Raw genomic sequence first — 18,114 nt, forward strand, 5'->3', positions numbered from 1 at the left:
GTCCCTGGATCTTAGAGAGACAAGGTGGGTGAGCGAATACCTTTTATTGGACCAACTCTCTCACCAGTGGAAGTTGATCCAATAAAAGATATTACCTCCCCCACTTTGTCTCTATAAATACGGATAGACCTTCATCATAGAACACGGGATTTGAAACCGCTTTGATGTGCATTGTAATCGACAGCACTACTGGGTGTGAGTGCTGTCTAGAGGTAGCTGGTAGTATGCTCTGTGCAGCACGAACTCCAAGGCAAATGCTGGAGGCGCTCAGAGTACAAGGCCACTACAGGCTCTAGCAATGGGCATTGCCGTTAAACACTCCCAGACTTAGTACGTGAAGGCGGATACGTTCCCAAGCCTGGCAGGAAGGCACAATGGCTTATGCTGTTACAATGAAGGCTCAACATCGGACGTTTCTAACTCAGGGCTACATCCAGCTCCACTGAAATCAAGAGGAGCAAGATCAAGCCCTCAGCCCCTGGGGGCACTCCAGTACAGGAGTATAAAGGTGACCCTGCTCCATGGGGCTCCTCCAGTCCATCCCTGTTGTGCTGAAGGAAAAGGAAGTGACAGTCAGAATGCAGAGCAGCTCAGGGACAGAACATGTGAGGTTGGAGCAGCAGGCGGGAAGAGGCAGACTGGTAGCCGGCTGTAGACCGAAGGAAAGGGGACAGGTAGCCTGAGAGCTGGGACAAGGAGGCTGGGTGAAAAGCCAAGCAAGTGAGCAGACTGTGGCTGGCAGGGGGCCTGTAACAGCAGGACAGGCCTGGAACCCCACATCTCGTCAACAGGCCAGCTGACCAGATGTGGGGTCCAGGCTTGTCCTGTTATTACTGCCCCCCTGCCAGCCAAAGCCTGCTGGCCATGGTGGTAAATGACTCCAGCTGGTTCTGAGAATCTTATGGTTACCTAGTAAATAATGTGTTCGTGTGGTTAAAATACTGGTAGTGAAAATAATTTAAGAGCTGTAATCCTTCCTTTGCTGTACCAAAGGAGACTGATTGTTTGGGCGTGTGAGATTGGCTGTCTGAAGTATTACTGATAGGGGCCAAATCCTGAGCCCACTTACCTGGGACTATCAGGCCCCAAATTTACATGGATGATGAGCGGTCACTGTGCATGTTAAGTGCTGCTTTGGCTACCAGGAAAATAGGATGCTCCTCTCCCATAGACAGACGAGACTTCCTCCCAGAGGGCCTCACAAAGCCGGGAAGATGGGTCCAGTACATCCAAGTGTGACAGCAGTCATCTTGACTTACACACCGGTGACTGAACTGGGGAACCTCCAGAGCTAAATGCATGAGTCTTTGTTACCTGATCTTAAGGGCCAGACTTTGTAGCTGGACCTATATCCTCTGTGGACTGGGCGGAGGGGGAGACACACAATCCGCTAGTGTACATGGCTTGACACTGATTTAGGAGGGGAACAGTGATTCATTGGCACCATGGACATGAAGTACATATTAAGATGGGGATTCTCATCCTCCGCTTCATTGTGGAAATACATTTGCATGTGAACAGGGCCCTTTCACTTGGGCCTGTCTGAGTTTTCTGAGATTATAATTATTATTATTATTAAATATTATAGTGGCACCCAGAGTCCCTGTCATAAATATAAAGGGAAGGGTAAACCCCTTTGAAATCCCTCCTGGCCAGGGGAAAGCTCCTCTCACCTGTAAAGGGTTAAGAAGCTAAAGGTAACCTCGCTGGCACCTGACCAAAATGACCAATGAGGAGACAAGATACTTTAAAAAGCTGGGAGGAGGGAGAGAAACAAAGGGTTTGTGTGTCTGTCTGTAGTCGTCTTGGCCAGGGACAGAACAGGAATGGAGCCTTAGAACTTTTAGTAAGTAATCTAGCTAGGTATGTGTTAGATTATGATTTCTTTAAATGGCTGAGAAAAGAATTGTGCTGAATAGAATAACTATTTCTGTCTGTGTATCTTTTTTGTAACTTAAGGTTTTGCCTAGAGGGGTTCTCTATGTTTTTGAATCTAATTACCCTGTAAGATATCTACCATCCTGATTTTACAGGGGGGATTTCTTTATTTCTATTTACTTCTATTTTTTATTAAAAGTCTTCTTGTAAAACACTGAATGCTTTTTCATTGTTCTTAAGATCCAAGGGTCTGGGTCTGTGGTCACCTATGCAAATTGGTGAGGCTTTTTACCAAACCTTGTCCAGGAAGTGGGGTGCAAGGTTTTGTGAAGTATTTTGGGGGGAAGGACGCGTCCAAACAGCTCTTCCCCAGTAACCAGTATTAGTTTGGTGGTGGTAGCGGCCATTCCAAGGATAACGGGGGTAATATTTGTTACCTTGGGGAAGTTTTGACCTAAGCTGGTAAAGATAAGCTTAGGAGGTTTTTCATGCAGGTCCCCACATCTGTACCCTAGAGTTCAGAGTGGGGGAGGAACCGTGACATGGTGGCACAGTGGTGGGATTAACCTGAAATCATTTTGAGATCCAGTTGAGATTTTTTGAACTAGAAATACAGATTTTAAAAAGGAATTTTTAGGAAGTCCAGAAGGCAGCTTTGAAACTGAAAGCAGCTTGGTTTCTCTCTGCTTTGTGGCCAAGCAGAGACAAAAGGGGATTATCTTGTGAATTGCAGGTTTCATTTGCCTGGAGGCAGGGTACTTAACTCCTGCAGGGAAATTCACAGTCTTCCAACCCAGAGGTTTTTTTTTTTTTTTTTCTTTTCTTCCTAAAAGTAAATAGGGGGTGTGTACTCTACCCATTTGCCTGGAGACAAAAGTGGCAGGGTTTTTTTTAGGATTTTGATTTTTTTTTTTGTTTTACAAGGAGCACAGGTTTGAAAAGAAATTTTTTTTTTTTCTTCGTTGGGCTGGGTAAGCAGGTTTCCAAGTAGTTGGAGGTTTTTTGCTTTAATTTGGGCCCAGAGCAGAGACAAGGGAATTGTCTTTTTCTGTAGGCTGACAATCACTATCAGAGAATAGGTATTCTATTCCAGCACAGCAAAATTTTACAGCCAAGTTTTGTTTGTTTATTTCTAAACCTCAGGTGTAAAGTTAGTTAAAAACAGAGAGGTTAGAATGGCCAAATCCTCGGCTCGACTACAGCTGGAATTAGCCAAATTTCAGGCTGAGGAAAAACAAAGGGAACATGAAAGACAGATAGAACTCATGCGGCTGGAGAAGGAGGTACAGGAGGCTGCCCACAAGAGGGAAATGGAGGCGAGGAAGCATGTGGAGGAGATGGAGAGAATAAAGGCCCAGCAGAACATACCAACAAACCCTAACAATCCTTCTCCAGGTACCACTTCCCATCCCAGAAAGTTCCCCACCTACAAGGCAGGTGATGATACCGAGGCCTTCTTAGAAAACTTCGAAAGGGCCTGCCTTGGGTACAACATCTCTACTGACCAATACATGGTAGAGCTGAGGCCGCAGCTCAGTGGACCCTTAGCTGAGGTGGCAGCTGAAATGCCTAGAGAACACATGAACAAGTATGAACTGTTTAAATCCAAGGCGAGAGTCAGAATGGGGATAACACCCGAGCAGTCTCGTCGGAGGTTCCGAGCCCTAAGGTGGAAACCAGACATGTCATTTACCCGACATGCCTACCACATTGTGAAACATTGGGATGCCTGGATATCAGGAGCAAGTGTTGAATCTCCAGTAAATTTGCCCTTCCTAATGCAAATGGAACAATTCTTAGAGGGTGTTCCTGAGGAAATAGAAAGATACATCCTAGATGGGAAACCCAAAACTGTAATCGAGGCAGGAGAGATTGGAGCCAGATGGGTGGAGGTGGCAGAGAAGAAGAAAACTGGTCGCAGTTGGAGCGGAGACCAGAAGGGACCACCCCAGACCACACCCTATTACCGGGGGCCGCCCAAAGCCCCACCTACCTCCCAAAGAACCCTCCAGACCCCTTATCGTCCCACCACCCCGTTCTCCAGCAACCCTCCTCGTCCCAGTGACCCGTCAGCTGGACGATGTTTTAAGTGTAACGAGCTGGGGCATGTAAAGGCCAACTGCCCCAAGAACCCCAACAGATTACAGTTCATTGCACCGGAATCACACCAGAGGTCCACAGGCCCAGATACCTCCCAGATACCCTTGGAGCGGAGGGAAACTGTGAGTGTGGGCGGGAAGAAGGTCACCGCGTGGAGGGACACCGGAGCACAAGTGTCAGCTATCCATGCTTCCTTAGTGGACCCCAATTTAATCAACCCAGAGATCCAAGTGACGATTCAACCCTTCAAGTCCAACTCTTTCAATTTGCCTACAGCCAAGTTGCCTGTCCAGTACAAGGGCTGGTCAGGAATGTGGACTTTTGCAGTCTATGATGATTATCCCATCCCCATGCTGTTGGGGGAAGACTTGGCCAATCATGTGAAGCAGGCCAAGAGGGTGGGAATGGTCACCCGCAACCAGGCTAAACAAGCCGTGAGGCCTAGCTCTGTTCCGGAAACTTCTATCAGGACCCAGTCAGAGGTGATGGACCTGGACCCCAGGCCAATGTCTGCAACAGCAGTAGTGGATCCAGTCCCAGAGACCCAGACGGAACCAGTCCCAGAACCGGAACCAGCCGAACAACCAACACCAGACCCCGTGTCAGCACTGAATCCAGTACTTGCAACCTCAACACCAGAGGGCCCCACCGAACCTGAACTGGCAGCAGCCGATAACCCTACACAAGAGGCTCAGCCGGAGCCTGAATCCCAACATAGTGCACCAGCGGAGAGCGGTTCACAGTCAACAGAAACAGCTCCATCCCCTATATCGCTTCCAGAGGGACCAAGCCTAGGTCCACAATCCCATGAGGAACTGATGTCTCCAGGATCAAGGGAACAGTTCCAGACCGAACAGGAAGCAGATGAAAGCCTCCAGAGAGCTTGGACGGCGGCACGGAGCAACCCACCGCCTCTCAGCTCTTCTAATCGATCCAGAGAATTAAAGGTTTGTCAGTTTACAGCCCAGGGAGGAGACGACGCTGAGTGGCCTGAAGGTGTTTACTACGAAGGGAAATGTGCTGGTGGTGTGGAAGAGGTGAACCTCTCCATGACCCTTGGGCGTATGCAGCGACAGCAGATCCAGGAGCTGTGCACTAGCTACGCGCCAACGTTCTCAGCCACCCCAGGACTGACTGAACGGGCATACCACTCCATTGACACAGGTAATGCTCACCCAATTAGGGTCCACCCTTACCGGGTGTCTCCTCAAGCTAAAACTGCTATAGAACGGGAGATCCAGGATATGTTACAGATGGGTGTAATCCGCCCCTCTGAAAGTGCATGGGCATCTCCAGTGGTTCTAGTTCCCAAACCAGATGGGGAAATACGTTTTTGCGTGGACTACCGTAAGCTAAATGCTGTAACTCGCCCAGACAACTATCCCATGCCACGCACAGATGAACTATTAGAGAAACTGGGAAGGGCCCAGTTCATCTCTACCTTGGACTTAACCAAGGGGTACTGGCAGGTACCGCTAGATGAATCTGCCAAGGAAAGGTCAGCCTTCATCACACATCTCGGGCTGTATGAATTTAATGTACTCCCTTTCGGGCTGCGAAATGCACCCGCCACTTTCCAAAGACTTGTAGATGGTCTCCTAGCGGGATTAGGAGAATATGCAGTCGCCTACCTTGACGATGTGGCCATATTTTCGGATTCCTGGGCAGACCACCTGGAACATCTACAAAAAGTCCTTGAGCGCATAAGGGAGGCAGGACTAACTGTTAAGGCTAAGAAGTGTCAAATAGGCCTAAACAGAGTGACTTACCTTGGACACCAGGTGGGTCAAGGAACTATCAGCCCCCTACAGGCCAAAGTGGATGCTATCCAAAAGTGGCCTGTCCCAAAGTCAAAGAAACAGGTTCAATCCTTCTTAGGCTTGGCCGGTTATTACAGACGATTTGTACCGCACTACAGCCAAATCGCTGCCCCACTGACAGACCTAACCAAAAAGAAACAGCCAAATGCTGTTCAGTGGACCGGAAGGTGTCAGAAGGCCTTTAACAAGCTTAAAGCGACACTCATGTCTGACCCTGTACTAAGGGCCCCAGACTTTGACAAACCGTTCCTAGTAACCACAGATGCATCCGAGCGTGGTGTGGGAGCAGTTTTAATGCAGAAAGGACCTGATCAAGAATTCCACCCTGTAGTGTTTCTCAGCAAAAAACTGTCTGAGAGGGAAAGCAACTGGTCAGTCACTGAAAAAGAATGTTATGCCATTGTCTACGCTCTGGAAAAGCTACGCCCATATGTTTGGGGACGGCGTTTCCACCTGCAAACCGACCATGCTGCACTAAAGTGGCTTCACACCGTCAAAGAAACTAACAGAAAACTTCTTCGGTGGAGTTTAGCTCTCCAAGATTTTGATTTCGACATCCAACACATCTCAGGAGCTTCTAACAAAGTGGCTGATGCACTCTCCCGTGAAAGTTTCCCAGAATCAACTGGTTAAAATCGTCCTTGAGATGTGGAAAATATTGTTAGTCTTTATGTACTTGGTAGTATATTTAGAGATGCATGTGTCTTATTAACTCTGTTTTCCTAGAGCTCCAGGAAGAAATCCCAGCCAGTGTTTCACCCTAGCTGAGATTTGGGGGGCGTGTCATAAATATAAAGGGAAGGGTAAACCCCTTTGAAATCCCTCCTGGCCAGGGGAAAGCTCCTCTCACCTGTAAAGGGTTAAGAAGCTAAAGGTAACCTCGCTGGCACCTGACCAAAATGACCAATGAGGAGACAAGATACTTTAAAAAGCTGGGAGGAGGGAGAGAAACAAAGGGTTTGTGTGTCTGTCTGTAGTCGTCTTGGCCAGGGACAGAACAGGAATGGAGCCTTAGAACTTTTAGTAAGTAATCTAGCTAGGTATGTGTTAGATTATGATTTCTTTAAATGGCTGAGAAAAGAATTGTGCTGAATAGAATAACTATTTCTGTCTGTGTATCTTTTTTGTAACTTAAGGTTTTGCCTAGAGGGGTTCTCTATGTTTTTGAATCTAATTACCCTGTAAGATATCTACCATCCTGATTTTACAGGGGGGATTTCTTTATTTCTATTTACTTCTATTTTTTATTAAAAGTCTTCTTGTAAAACACTGAATGCTTTTTCATTGTTCTTAAGATCCAAGGGTCTGGGTCTGTGGTCACCTATGCAAATTGGTGAGGCTTTTTACCAAACCTTGTCCAGGAAGTGGGGTGCAAGGTTTTGTGAAGTATTTTGGGGGGAAGGACGCGTCCAAACAGCTCTTCCCCAGTAACCAGTATTAGTTTGGTGGTGGTAGCGGCCATTCCAAGGATAACGGGGGTAATATTTGTTACCTTGGGGAAGTTTTGACCTAAGCTGGTAAAGATAAGCTTAGGAGGTTTTTCATGCAGGTCCCCACATCTGTACCCTAGAGTTCAGAGTGGGGGAGGAACCTTGACAGTCCCTAATAAGAATCAGGTCCCCAGTGAGCCAGACACTGTGCAGACATACCGAACGTGATGTGCTCTGCCCCAAATATCTTATAGTCTAAGAATGAATCTAAAGTCTCAAAGACCCTAACAAAGCAACACCAGGTTTTCTTCTTATTTTCATTTGAAAACTGTGTGAATGTAATTTTAAGTGGGGATAAAAGCGAGTGACTGAGCGCAATGGGCATATGTAATACACATGAATAGCTTTGGTTTTAGTTTTCTCTTTTTTGTGGGGGGGAGGATTGTTGAAGACTCACTTTTTTTAAAACAACTATGCGGGTCAGTTGATCGATTGGAACTGGTACACAGCACTATACAGGTGGCAGATGAGAGGACATAAGAAATCTTGAAAACAACTTGAGGTGGCAGTTCTGCATCTACAAGTCCTACCTGAATCTAAGGTACAAAAGGTCCACAAAAGATATCCTAGGGGAAATAGCAGATTCCATGAACTGCTTAATGCAGAGCTGTAAGCTGAAAAACATTCCACGCTCAAGGCTAAAATAATCTGCAGTGCGAGACGGGGACGTTTTGTTTTCACTTATCATGTATTTCACAAAAGTGTTCTCAAAATTCACTGCCTGATTTCCTGCTCTAGTTGTATTATTAAGTAAATAAGGACCATTGTTTGTGTGTTAGAAGCCAGTCATCCTAAACATAGAAAGAGATGAAACAGGCAAGGAGGGAAGAAATATTGAAAAGAAAAGGCTTATGGCAAAAATGCAGACATTACTTTAGAAACTGCTGTTTGAAACTAATGCTCCCTAACCCAGTTCCACTACCTGTCATGAAACTGTAATCTGGATTTGAAAGGAGGTCTCAGAGGTCAATGTTTTATCCATTAAGGTGTTACTGCCTAAACTGAGAGTGCTGCCCAAGAGACGATACAGAGTCTAGCTTGATTTTGTATTCTGTTTGCACATTGGGGAGTTGGTGTAAACAGACCAAATAACAATAAGATATTCCTCAGATGATAACAGACCAATTATAAAGTTCACCTCATGCGATTGTGCTGTGAATTAAAGTTTCATGCACCGTCTTTAGTTTGGGTAGGTTCTTTGGGGTGCAGTAATAGCCCAATTCAGACCTAGGCGACAGAGTAGTCATAGAATCATAGAAGATTAGGCTTGGAAGAAACCTCAGGAAGTCATCTAGTCCAACCCCCTGCTCAAAGAAGGACCAACACCAACTAAATCATCCCAGCCAGGGCTTTGTCAAGCCAGGCCTTAAAAACCTCTAAGGATGGAGATTCCACCACCTCCCTAGGTAACCCATTCCAGTGCTTCACCACCCTCCTAGTTTTTCCTAATATGCAACCTAGACTTCCCCTACTGCAGCTTGAGACCACTGCTCCTCGTCCTGTCATGTGCCACCACTGAGAACAGCCAAGCTCCATCCTCTTTGGAACCCCCCTTCTGGTAGTTGAAGGCTGCTATCAGATCCCCCCTCACTCTTCTCTTCTGCAGACTAAATAAGCTTCCGCCTCAGCCTCTCCTCATAAGTCATGTGCCCCAGCCCCCTAATCATTTTAGTTGCTGCCTGCTAGACTCTCTCCAAATTGTCCACATCCTTTCTGTAGTGGGGGGCTAAGTTCCCTCTAAACTGCACTGGCGCACAGCTACCTATTAACCCCCACTCAGGGCTGTGGTGGGGAGAGATGCCTCTCCCCCAGAATGAACCTGCTGCATCAGGGAGAGGCACCCCGCCCTGCCAGCCCCTTCCCGGACCTGCCGCGGTGGGGGGAGAGGCGCCACGGCCCCAGTGTGGACCTGCCGTGGCTGGGGGAGAGGTGCCCCTCCCCTGGCCCCAACACGGACTTGCCCTGGACCTGCTGCAGCCGGGGGAGAGGCGCCCCTCCCTTGGCCCCAACGTGGACCTGCCCCAGACTTGCCAGGCCCACCAGAGCTCTTCCCTGTCCCCAGCTGCTGTGGCAAGAGAGGGCTGGGGGGAGTCCCCTCTCTTTCCCTACTGCAGCGCTGGGGCAGCCTACACCCCCAAACCCCCCATCCTGGCCCCACCCCAGAGCCCACACATCACCTCCATGTTGGTGTACATAACAAAATTCATTCCGCACATGGGTGTAAAAAATTAGAGGGAACACTGGTGTGGGCCCCAAAACTGGACACAAGATGTGGCTGCACCAGTGCCAGATAGAAGGGAATAATCACTTCCCTCGATCTGCTACCTTATTTGAGGTAATATTAATTTAGTCAGTCTTTCAAAACCTGTTTCTAATTTAAGTCTAATTATAATCTGGCTCTGGACACTGATTTCAATGTTCTTATTGAAGTTGAGAAGTACTGTTGGCTACATTTGAAAGAGAAGAATCTGCCTTTCCTATCTAGTCTGGCTGTGACTCTCAGCATCTTCAGAGGAGGTTAGGAGCATTAGCCATTGGCTTAAAAAGTTGGCTTGAGAGCTTTCTGGCCATGGCTGATATGGAATTGATGCTTGAGTGGACACCTTGGTACATTATTGGAATGCCTCTGTCACATCGTATGAGCACTCCCAATTCAGATTCTTAAGGGAGAGTAAAGGTTTAAAGCTCAGCAGCTGGGTGACAGGAATTGGGGGGCACAAAGGAAGAATGAGGCAATTTAAAACTGCCCCCAACTCCATGCACACGTCTGTCTTTTCAACAGAGGTCACTGGTCTTCTAGGACCTTTCATTTCTTACCACTTTCTGCTGTATTCTGATTCTCCACTGTAACACATCAGTTTTCCCCAGGTGCAACTCCAGATAATTCAGTAGCATTCCACCTGGGTAAAATCAGTGTAGCACGATGAGAAACAGGCCCTATGCTGGTAGCTGTTAACACTCCCACTGTGCTACTGAGGCATTTGCACTAGAATACTGGGTTGAAAGTGGTTCTTGGTTTACACACTGCTGCTGCAAAAGAGTGAGGAGGATGCCCAAATTGTCCTGGCAACCTTAGAAGCTAGTCAGACAAATAGAATGTTAAAAATTTCAATATAGTTAATTATCGTCTCTTGCCCTGACCCTGGTGTAGTTGTTGACACCTGGGCAGAGTGGGCAGATGCTGGGTGTGCAAATCCCACCATTTCCATTTGGTAGCATCTCACAGCCCCTTTGCAGAGGAGGATATGACTGCATAGGCCCAAAATGTTCACTAAACGTTTTATTTAATCCAGCTTCTACAAGCTGTAGGCTTGATTCTATACACTCTTATTTATGTGTAGAATTAGGTCATATTTTTCACAGCTGGTGTATACCTGCATGCACCAAAGCCAAACTCAAGGCCCACTGAACTCAATCAGAATCTTTCTGTTGAGGTCAGTGCATTTCGGGTGAGGCTTTAATTGCTCAGAGCTGTTAACCTTGTTTTGCTAATTTACTGGTGAGTTTTGTTCTCGCTTGTTACAAAACATAGATAGAAAAGTAGCAGATAGCTCTTGTCTGATATACACTTTGCAAAGAACCTGCTCTTGCTCACGTTGAATAGGAAGCTTCCCATTTACTTCAATGAGAGTAGGAATAAGGGCCAAATAATGTTAAGATGCAACTCTGAATGCACTAAGAACCTCTCTGTTACACTGTAAGAGATTCAGGTGTTGAAAAAGAGGAAGAAATACAGAGACATGGTCAATTATAACTGTTTTGATAAATCCATTCCCAATAGGAGGTGTTATAGTCTTAGGTAGATTGGCAAATTTGGCAGTTTACTGTGTCTAAGAGCATTATGGAGAATTGTAGTCTAATCCTTTGTTCTTGTTCTATTCATCTGGGGCTAGATTTTATATGGGTGTGGCTCCAAAGAAGTCAAGCTTCTAGCCACCACAAACCAATCTTTTCCTGCCCCTCCATGTTCTCTGAGAAGTATCACTATTGAAAATACATTGCTATAACAATCTTATGTAATGCTAGGCATTTACTTGGGATTGCCACTGTCCTACACGATATCCCCTCTGTAACCTTGACACATTCCTTCCTAGCTCTACTTCCTTCCTTAAACATTAAAGTTAATAATTTAGCCCTCCTATAGAACATTACCTTCATTTTTTTAATTATATTTTGGGATCTGTTTTTTGTAATGAGCGGTTCTGACTCATTGGGAAAGCACTTTCTAAATGTATCAAACCCATACTCAATCTCTGGCAGTTTGAGCTACTGTATCCTTTTTCCTTTCGGCCCTCTGCCAGGGGCGAGAGGAGGGAACAAAACAATAAAAACCACAATGAATATTCTCTCTCATTACCTTTGTGATTTGTCAAACTCTTAGCCAGAGTCTTGCAGCTCTCTCGTGTCTTCATCTCAGTCTAATGCCCCTTACTTCACATGACCTAACCGCGTCTTCTCACTTGATAACTGTTATACCTCCCTCATCCATGCATTTCTAGAGTACTTATGATAAAAGCATTTCCATTAGTTTCCAGAAGGCTGTGTCATTGTGCCCTTACCACAATACATGGATCTTACACATTAAGTAAAACATGATATTCAGGTTACACTGTTCAGCAGTTTTGCTTCTGGTGTTGGGTAGCATTGGAAATAAGTTAAATCTAAAAATGAGCAACTATAAAACTTTCTGTAAGAGGTTCCTAGTCTCTGTTTTTTCATGATCGTAAAGTTAATAACCTTCTATCTTTTAAAAATTTTAAATAGCTAAGAAGCCCTCTAAAATAAAAGTAAGGACAGAAATAACATATACAGCTCACCTTGCCTGCTGTCTACAGTTGTGATAACCTTGTTTACTGAGGTAAAAGGAAATGTACAGGGTAAAAATGAGAGTAACTGCTGTAGACCACATGTTCATTGACATTCCGTATTTGGTTCAATGTATGTGAGAATGTCTCTCGACAACTCCTGTAATTAGAAATGAGTGTTAGCCAACATTCAGACCATAAATAGCTGCTCTTGAAACCTAGATCATTTTCTACCTTTTATCTGAAATGTTTTTACAGGGAAAAATAAAGTAAATCTCTTACAAAAATTAAAAGCTACAGTACAGAGCTGGACATAAAACATTCTGTACTTTTTAATCCTCAACATCTAATTTGAAAAGGCAGGAAAACATTAGAAATGAGCCAAAGCCCCTTAAAGTGAATGGGAGTCTTTTTGCTGACTTCAGTTGGTTTTGGATTAGACCCATAGTGTATGGCTGTTTCTAAACAGAAATATGGAGCTATACATTTTCATCCTTAACTTGCAGGCTCTCCACACTTGGAACCACCGTTCGCTATAATGCCAGTTCTGACAGCCAAGAGATTGCAAGATTGGGCCTTTTCTTTTACTATGGGCTAAAATGTAAATGCCAATGTTTATTTTATAATGACTGTAAAATGTCTCGGACACTCAGAATCCCAGGTCCTTTCATATTTTAATGGGAACATTTTCTGTATCATATTAAATAAACTGCCATGTAATCGTGGTGCTCCAGTTGTTATGAAATTGCTGATTTGTGGTTGTGCAATTAGCTGACTCCAACTAAAAATGGCATTGTAGATATTCTGTACATGAAGTGGCAGATGATGGTCTATGAATTGTTCCATTGCCGCTTAGCGTGGGGTCTGGGCTCATTGCCCTTGTATCAGAGCTTATGGGAGATGAGAAGTTAAGGCAACCACAGAGTTAATACTTTGTAATTCAGCATCTCTAATACAGTACTTACACTGCTAACATGATACAAGTTATTTGTATCATCAAACAAAAGAGGCTGCTCCTTTGAAAGCAGATGAGGCCTGCACCTGCTGTGAAGCCAATCAGAGTTTTGCTGTTGACATACCGTGGGGCAGCACCGGGCCAGGCCTTTAAGTCTTTACTTCTTGGATTTAGAAAACTTTTTTCGGGATGTATAGCGGGTTCCCATGTTGAACTGGTTAGAGGGAAAAAAAGACCACCTACTAGATATTCACATCAGGGCTTGATGTAGGCCTCAGACAGCAAATGCATCTGATGATTTAACTTGACCCCCTAGTTGCTTATAATGCTGTAACGTTGGAGGAAGGAATGGGGATTTTTGTGTGTGAAAGGACAGACATTTGTTAAAAGTGGTACTAATAGTCTCCGGATTATATTTATCGTTTCACATATCCTTCCTGACAATATATTAGTTGTAACTGAAGCTCCTATTTCTTTCACAGTGCACAGCTATTCCCTGCAGAGCTCCTTCAGGACGGTAGAGGTTGCAGTCCTGTCCCCATGCTGCATGGAGGAGCTCTCCACAGCTTCTACTGAAGCCTCTGAGCACTGATTGTACCTGTCCCCATCATTTAGTGGTGTGGGATAGACAATACACAGGGACAGAGATCCACTTGCCTTTCCCTGATTCTGCCCCCAAGTCCCCACCATACACTAGCATATAAGGACTCTCTGGGAAGCTGGGCTTCGTGAGTGTGTGGTAGACACCTTGTCTGCCTCGCCCAATCCTGCCCTTACTTGTGCAACAGAACCGTACCTCATGTTGTTGTTATCGTCTTGTCCCCTGATACTCGTGCCAGGCCATGAAGTTCAAGAATGATTTCAGTCCTTTGTGAGGGCTTGAGCCAAGGTGTCAGATCTGAAGAGGGTCACTTTCCTTACAATATTACATTCAAAAGCATGGGCTATATCTCAGTCTCATCTCTGTTTATTTGCATTCCTGTGGAGTGCCCTGTCTGCAATCTCACAATAGTAGGTGTTTTTTCTGCGATGCTTGGATATTAATCACAAGATTTTTTTATCTGTTGACCCTTTATTTCTGCTAATATTTTCCATGATAGGGCATCAATATCCTCAGCTATTGTCATTCTTACCTGAATTTCCTGTCTTCCAACTTTGGCCAAATCATCAGCTACCTCACTCCTATATATACCAACAAGTGATGAAATCCATTGAAAACTCAATCTATTGCCTTGCTGTCTGATCCTCTTAGCCTCCTTATGAATTGTATTGTTGGTAGTGTTCTGGTTTCTCTTGCAAAAGGACACACTGTGATTGCAGAGGAAGTCTGAGGAACAGCAAGTACACCTCCTCAAAATCTGCATAATTCAGCTGATTAGAAAGATATTGGGGGTGCTTTATCTGCCAAATGTTTGCCTAGTTTTTAAGTAATTATTTTGGGTGCACACTAAGGTTGAAATCCAGGCCTCATTTAAGTCAACAGCAGAATTCCCATTGACTTCATTGGGACCAGGATTTCACTCTAATTGAATAGCCTCTGACAACTACTGTTGTGGAGCTGGCATGCTAAGTAGGCACAGTAGCATTTCTGTCACATCAATAATTAGCATCTTACTAAATATTTAGAAACCTCCTAATACTAAACAAGTAGATCATATTATATCCTGAATTTTTTATTTTTTTACAGCTCCCTTTGAAGTAAAATGAAGGTTCTGTGGAACGTGGGGAGACTAGAGCCCTGAAAGACTTGTAGTGCATTTTTTACATACAGGGCTAATGGTTAGTGGACAAAGAATTTTTGATCCATTTGCACATGTAATGGATGCAAATCTGGGAACATGAGGAAAAAAATGGTCTTATATATTTATATATGACTGACAGCTGTAAAATGAGTTTTGCAAATCTGGATCTATGTATATTCGTGCATACCTTATGCAACAGACATGCATATATTGTGCGTACAATTTTTCTTACTGATTTTCAACGTTTATTAGTGTGTCATTTTAGTAGTGAATTCTCACGCCTATTAATTATGCTGTCCGTAAAGGAAAGACATTAGTCTATGCAAATACTTCCTTTTACTGTTTACTCATTGTAATGGGTTTCTTTTTAAGATAAATAATAAAATCTAAATATGAAACAACAAATACGTACGCATAAAAAAGTAATTCAGATAGTCTGAAATATTGTGTTAATTGTGGAAAAAGCATGTTTTCAGCTTGTCTTCTTTCAAAATAGCTCATAGTAGAGTTTATTTCGGATGATTGAGTATAAGCGTCTTGTTGTGCATTCAAACCTAGGACATCTTAAAGTGCTTCTTTTCGTTCTTAAGGAATTAAATGGTTTTCATATCTTGACATGATGTATCATTTTGAGGCTGAGCCAGTAATCTATCTGGGTTCAATCGGTAGCCCTTAGAACTGATAGCATATCTTACATCTCATCCGAAAATCATGCGTGGCTTGCCAATGCAGCTTTCTCTCAAAGAAACACAAATACAGCACCTCGTCCTCCTTCGAATAGTGTCCCTCCGTTAATATGTTCAGTAGGTGTGTTGCTAAAAAGGTTCCAGTGATATTTATACCGTTGCAGCTAAGGCTAGGCTCTTGTGTGCAAGAAATTCTGATCTTCTTGCAGAGATCTAAACCGATTGTTTTAGACATATGTTCATCTAGCGTTCAGTCCTTGTTAGGTCCCCATAGACCTAGATCCTATTTGTACTTTGTCCCAAGGTGATATTCCCTTCACAGTCCTCTCTTTCTAATCCAAATCCATCAAGGCATTTTAGCAGTGCAAATGAATGATTAGAGATACTTCTGCCGGAATGTGCACAGTAGTGATTAATTAAATTAACTTGGCACTGGGAGTCAGCACTGGGTTTTATTCCCCTCGCTGTCACTGATTTATTGTGTGACTTTGGGCAAATCACTCAGGACCTGGTATTTTGAGGAGCTGAACACCTACAACTCCAGTTGAAGTTAGCTCAGCACCTCTGAAAATAACACCCTCAAAGTGCAGCTACGGCCAGAAAAAACTGCTTTCTCTTGCTCAATTGACCCAATCACTGTGTATATTAAGAGTCAAAACTGCTTATTTTTAGCAGGAAAATTAAGTGGGGACTGAGTTTGAGCCTCTTTCCCCTCCACTCCCAGGCATTTGGCAGCTAGCTTAAAATATTTTTGCGAGGGACCAGACCTATGCCTGTAGGATCAGAGAAATGTAAGGGTGGCTTAGAGCCACCTTTGCTCCAATCCCCACCAGACTTGTACAGAGCACAGCATGGCCACTTTGGTGACTTTGGCACAATTATTTTGTGATTTGGGCTAATAATTATTTAGAGACAAATTTTTCAAGCCATGCCCCTGCAACATACAATGGAATGCTGTTCATGCAGTGACAGATTGTATAGCAGTGAGATGAACAGTGTAAGTCTACCCCCCTGAACTTGGTGACAGAAATACCTGCTGCAGTGAGGCATTTACACACTAAGGGCACGTCTACACTGGCAGAGTTACAGCGCCGGGAGTTAAAGTGCTGCTCAGAGAGCGCTGAAGGGAAACCCCTGTTCTGTGTTCACACTGTCAACTGCCTGCGCAATAGTGTGTTCGCATTTGTGGTACTTTCAGTGGTATTTGGAGCGGTGCACTCTGGGCAGCTATCCCACAGAGCACCTCTTTCTCTTCTGCTGCTAAGAGTTGTGGGAACATGGAGGAGGTTGCAGGGCATCCTGAGTCCTGTCTCATGTCTCAGTGCCCCGTGATGCATTGCTTCGCATCCCAGCGGTCCCTGTGCTTCTGTCTGCATTTAGCGCCATCTTTCAACGGAATGGATCCCAAACTGCTGACCAGTATGCTGTTTGCTCTGACCAACACATCACGAGTGGTAGTGGAGTTATTCCTTAAACTACAAAGGCAAGAGGAGTGCGACATTGATCTCACCACGCATAGCAGCTACTACATGAGATTGCTTGTGGCATTCACGGAGGTGTTGACAACAGTGGAACACCCCTTTTGGGCTCGGGAAACAAGCACTGAGTGGTGGGATCACATCATGATGCACATCTGGGATGACGAGCGGTGGCTGCAGAACTTTCAGATGAGGAAAGCCACATTCATTGGACTGTGTGACGAGCTCACCCTAGCCCTGCGGTGCGAGAGCTGCCCTGCCATTGGAGAAGCATGTGGAGATTGCACTGTGGAAGCTGGCTACTCCAGACTGCTATCGATCGGTTGCTAACCAGTTCGGAGTGGGAAAGTCAACTATTTCCCTAAGTCTGCAGGGCCATTAGTCGTATCCTGCTCCGAAAGTCTGTGACTCGAGGCAATGTGCGTGACATTGTGGATGGCTTTGCACAGATGGGCTTCCCTAACTGCGGAGGGGTGATAGATGACACACACATTCCAATTCTGGCACCAGACCACCTAGCCCAGGGGTGGCCAACCTGAGCCTGAGAAGCAGCCAGAATTTACCAATGTACATTGCCAAAGAGCCACAGTAATATGTCAGCAGCCCCCCATCAGCTCCCCGCCACCCCCGCTCCCAGTGCCTCCCGCCCATTGGCAGCCCCGCAGATCAGTGCCTCCCCCTCCTTCTTCGCACCTCCTGATCAGCTATTTTGTGGTGTGCAGGAGCACCCCCCCCCCCCCAGCACATTGGAAAGCTGGCGCCTGTAGCTCTGGCCCTGGAGTCGGTGCCTATCCAAGGAGCCGCATATTAACTTCTGAAGAGCCGCAGGTGGCTCTGGAGCCAGAGGTAGGCCACCCCTGACCTAGCCACTGAGTACATTAATCACACGGGGTGTTTCTCAATGGTTCTCCAGGCACTTGTAGATCGCCGTGGGCGTTTCACAGCCATTAATGTAGGCTGGTCTGGAAAGGGGCATGAAGCACACATCTTTCGGAACACTGGCCTGTTCAGGAAGCTTCAAGCAGGGACTTTCTTCCTGAACCAGAAGATCACTGTAGGGGAAGTCAAAATGCCCATTGTGATCCTGGGAGACCCTGCCTACCCCTTAATGCCATGGCTTATGAAGCCATACATGGGGCAAGCTGACGGCAGCAAGGAGC

General features: G+C 45.3%; 2 protein-coding genes across 4 annotated transcripts in view; both read left to right on the top strand.

Moving 5' to 3' along the window:
• EVL (Enah/Vasp-like) overlaps positions 1-18,114 on the top strand; it is a 224,882-nt gene that overhangs the window by 76,681 nt on the left and 130,087 nt on the right. The window lies entirely within an intron of this gene.
• Positions 1,672-13,640, top strand: LOC140912208 (uncharacterized). The gene is made up of 3 exons (XM_073346337.1): positions 1,672-1,846; positions 3,022-5,571; positions 13,531-13,640. The coding sequence occupies exons 2-3, from the start codon at positions 3,054-3,056 to the stop codon at positions 13,638-13,640; spliced, it is 2,628 nt and encodes an 875-aa protein (XP_073202438.1). The 5' UTR covers positions 1,672-1,846; positions 3,022-3,053.

Source organism: Lepidochelys kempii, chromosome 6 (genome assembly GCF_965140265.1).
Source record: "Lepidochelys kempii isolate rLepKem1 chromosome 6, rLepKem1.hap2, whole genome shotgun sequence".
Classification (NCBI taxonomy): Eukaryota; Metazoa; Chordata; order Testudines; family Cheloniidae; genus Lepidochelys; species Lepidochelys kempii.